This window comes from Bison bison, unplaced genomic scaffold (genome assembly GCF_000754665.1).
Source record: "Bison bison bison isolate TAMUID 2011002044 unplaced genomic scaffold, Bison_UMD1.0 scf7180017864244, whole genome shotgun sequence".
Lineage (NCBI taxonomy): Eukaryota > Metazoa > Chordata > Mammalia > Artiodactyla > Bovidae > Bison > Bison bison.
Genome location: NW_011494816.1, coordinates 1,843,154 through 1,847,157, shown reverse-complemented (window position 1 = coordinate 1,847,157; position 4,004 = coordinate 1,843,154). Strand labels below are relative to the sequence as shown.

Sequence of the window (4,004 nt, the reverse complement as noted above, 5' to 3'; positions counted from 1 at the left end):
AGGCAATAGCCTACGTACGCCAAACACTTGACAACTGGGAAGCTGTCTCATAAAGGCCAAAAGGATTCATTTATAATTTGGCATGTGCTGGCTCAAGGGGCAACAAATAAATCAAGATATAATACATCAAGTAATCAGACAAATGGTAGACATATACACCACAATAAAGATTCATATACAGTCCTCCGCTGACTTTAAAGAAAAAATTAGGGGACACTAGAGGGAAAAGATAAGGGGAAAAGGATTATAAGGAAGTATTTCAGTCCAAAGCTAGTCCAGTGAATGTCTACCAGTAGGATTTCCAATCTTTCATCTCCAAAGTTGATCTAATAAATTATAAAATTACCTACTCACTTTCAGGACATACAACATACTCCTAAGTACACTAATCCCTCTGACATTTTGGTTTCACTTGCTACCTGATGACTAAGTTGTTTCTGGGTGTAAAGATGTTCCTAATATATTTTAACCAGCCAGTTAACAAAGCAAAGGTTGCTCCCCTGTGAGGACAATAAGCTTTACAAAATAATTTGATCTAATGAAGATGAGGAGAGTGGGGGAAAAAAAAAGGAAAGTTTCCTGGTTTTCTTGCAAAACTTTTTCTCTCACTTGAAAAACCTGGCAATCACTTAATGTTTTGTTCCAGAAAAAGAAAGCAAAAACTAGCTGAGAAAATACCCATACACATTGTTTACTAGCATGATACAAAATAAATTCATAGATGTCGGTCAATTATCTTTTGAAAACCAAATGTGAATGTTTCATCTTGTAACTTAAGAGCTGAATTTTTCCACATTCCTTTACATAGAGTTAGCATCTGTAAATTGAGACTTCTTTTTGACAATCATGCAAATTTAATTTGTCTCCAAAAACAAAAACACAACCTAACAGATTAACAAAATATGTCCTCTAGACAGCATTTTCTGTGACTTTTTCTCCACTGTTACTCTTTTTATCCTTTAGTAAACAGAAACTACTCCAAAAAAGTTTACGCATTTTGAGTTTACAGAGAGCTAAACTCTCAGACCGATCAGGAAGGAAGGCTAGATCAAGTTGGCCTGTTTTACCTTCTGAACTGCCTCTACTCCTCTCAAAAGTAAATTCTAAACATTTTCTAGTTCTTCTTATTAAGCTGCATAAGCTACAAACATTTCTACTGCCATAGAGGCTTCTGTAAAATTGAATAAAGATTTTATAATGCCACACACACAAAAAGCAATCAGTACAGAAAAGGCAGTTTTCGGTTTTTCTGTTGAGAATTTCTTTCCATGATTTCTCCCATTAAAGTATAGTTTTCAAAGCAACCACCACGACAAAGGAAGCATCTAATTAGTCCATTTTCTTCTGATCCAAGAATGCTGAACATTTACTGTCCCATCTGTAGTTGTATCAGCAGTGTAATGAACACAGTTTATATTACTTAACTATTCTTTGAACTCCAAGAACTGCTGAAGTCTCTTCTGATGTTCTGCAGATGCTGGCACAGCACTAAATGAGACATAAATTCAAAGCATAAGCTTTATTTTACATTAAGCATATTAAGTGAACCACAGAGCAGAGAGTCAATATTTTTCAAAACAATTAAAAATGAATAGAAATCTTCACTTATTTAGTACTTCTGAAAAAAGCTGGATGAAAACCCTCCTTAATCTACTGAGAGGAGGGCGTGCATGGAGCAACAGCTTCTACCTTTAAAAGCCCAGAGAAAATTAAGGCTGACAACTGAAGGCATCAACTGTAACCTGCTCTGCTGTGGAACCTGCTGTGCAGAGTTTCAGGCTGTGCAGTAGATTTTTCTGGATTTTATTATTTTATTTAAACCAGATTCCAACATTATCTTTGAGTTGTGGAGTATATAAATTGCTTTCAATATAAAATCCTTTAAACAAAGATGTTTGGATAAAACACAATAGACTCCACTAATCGTTTTCAAAGGTAACAGCTTGGTGGTTTAGATTTACTTTCCCTTTGAACATGTTATGTCTTGGATGGAGAAACTGAGTTCTCTTCCCACCCTCACCCCTACAAAAATACATTACCTTGACAAAAGTGGGGCAAATATACACTGAAACTAGTATGAAGCTTTATTTTAAACTTTTAGGCAGAAATTAAATACAATGAAAGATTCCAGTTTTCTAGTTGTTGATAAAACTGTATCCTGACTGAATAATAATGGAGAAGAGAATGGCAACCCACTCCAGTATGCTGGCCAGAGAATTCCATGGGCTGTATAGTTCATGGGGTCACAAAGAGTCAGACATGACTGAGCAACTTTCACACACTGAGTAATAAAATTCCAGTAACTGAAGATCGCCACTTTTAAAAGTGTCAAAAGGCTTATTATAATAATTTTGCTACAAATTATCCTAAAATACCTTACACATTTTATATATCTGCTTTCTTAAACCATGTAGCTGCCACTAACTGAACCATCTCAAGTATACTTTACTATTCAGAATAGACTTTCTCTCCGTGCCAGGGAGGCTGTCATCTCTAACTAAATGGCTCTGAATTTTTTCAAACACCAAGTCTTCTCTCATGATTTTCTTTTGATTTTTATTCTCATGATTCCCCTCTGCCAGCAGGCACTGTACTTCTCTCACTGTTGTTAATACTCAACTCTAACAGTAGTCTTCCTCTCAAATTTTAATGTTATTGGTTAGAAAGTCAGTAAATCAAACTTGTCTAAATTAAGAGTAAACAGATATTAAATGAAGGTCTCCAATGTGTAACTGGTCTGTGTTAGTTTTCACACCTTAAATGTTTACTTCATTTATACCTGGTTCTCAGAGGTGAAGCTCTGGGGAATGAATAAACCAGGTATTAATAGGGGCTTCCCTGTTGGCTCAGTTGGTAAAGAATTCGCCTGCAATGCAGGAGACCCTGGTTTGATTCCTGGGTCAAGAAGATCCACTGGAGAAGGGATAGGCTACCCATGCCAGTATTCTTGGGCTTCCCTTGGGGCTCAGCCGGTAAAGAATTCGCCTGCAATGCGGGAGACCTGGGTTCGATCCCGGGGTTGGGAAGATCCCCTGGAGAAGGGAAAGGCTACCCACTGCAATATTCTGGCCTGGAGAATTCCATGGGCTGTATAGTCCATGGGGTTGCAAAGAGTCGAACATGAATGAGCGACTTTCACTTTCATACAATAATAATAGTTGTTGTCACAATAATATATAATGTATGTGGGCTTTACATATGTATGATCCTATTTTATCTCTATTAACAGCAAATGAAATAAAATGGGATGAATAATATACCTTTTTCATGGCAGGAAAAACAGTATCAGAATGGTTTTCAGAGGTCTGCATATAGAATTCTAGGGTCCAAAAGATTTAGTCTAATTTCTGGTTCTACAACTTACTACCTGCATAAGTTACTACCTGGAAGTTACTTAAATTAATAGATAACTTGTCCACAACTACAACAGACAGTAGTGTACTCAGACATATATCCAAATGTTTTAATTCCAAATCTAATGCTTCTACTATTACCATTCTGTCCAATATTTGCACAAAATAGTCTTTACTGGCCTCATCAATTTTAGTATATATATAATATATGGCTCTACTCAGAGAAAAGAAACTAAGGCAGAGTTTCATTCTTACAGTTTTTTTAATAATCATCTACTTTGCTTATGGAAGAAATCTATTTCCCCTTTTCTTCCTGTTTTGGTTGTATCACGAATATATATCAATCATCATCTGTATTTCATTGTCTGAATTCACTGAGAATTTTCTAAGAGTACCTTACATCTTGTACCTTACATTTATACCTTCAACCTTACAGTTTACATCTTGGAGGGAGTCTAGTGTTGTATAGGGTAAGAAGGTGGAATCTTAAGAAAAAGACAGACCTAATTTCAGCTTTATGTTCTAACACTGACTTGACGGTGCTATCAGGCATGTTCTTAAGCTCTTTGAGTCTCAGTTTCTATATTATACAATTATGATAACCTCTATACCTCACAGGCTCTTTGAGAAGAATAAATGAAACGTGCTAAG

At 36.0% G+C, this 4,004-nt stretch overlaps 1 protein-coding gene across 1 annotated transcript in view; it reads right to left on the bottom strand.

The window, feature by feature from the left end:
* Nucleotides 1-6: 6 nt before the first annotated feature.
* The window catches only part of NDC1 (NDC1 transmembrane nucleoporin), a 59,230-nt gene continuing 55,232 nt past the window's right edge, over nt 7-4,004 (bottom strand). Inside the window, exon 18 of the mRNA XM_010847153.1 lies at nt 7-1,488. Coding sequence (XP_010845455.1) covers nt 1,425-1,488 — 64 coding nt within the window. The 3' untranslated portion in view covers nt 7-1,424. The remainder of the gene's footprint in view (nt 1,489-4,004) is intronic.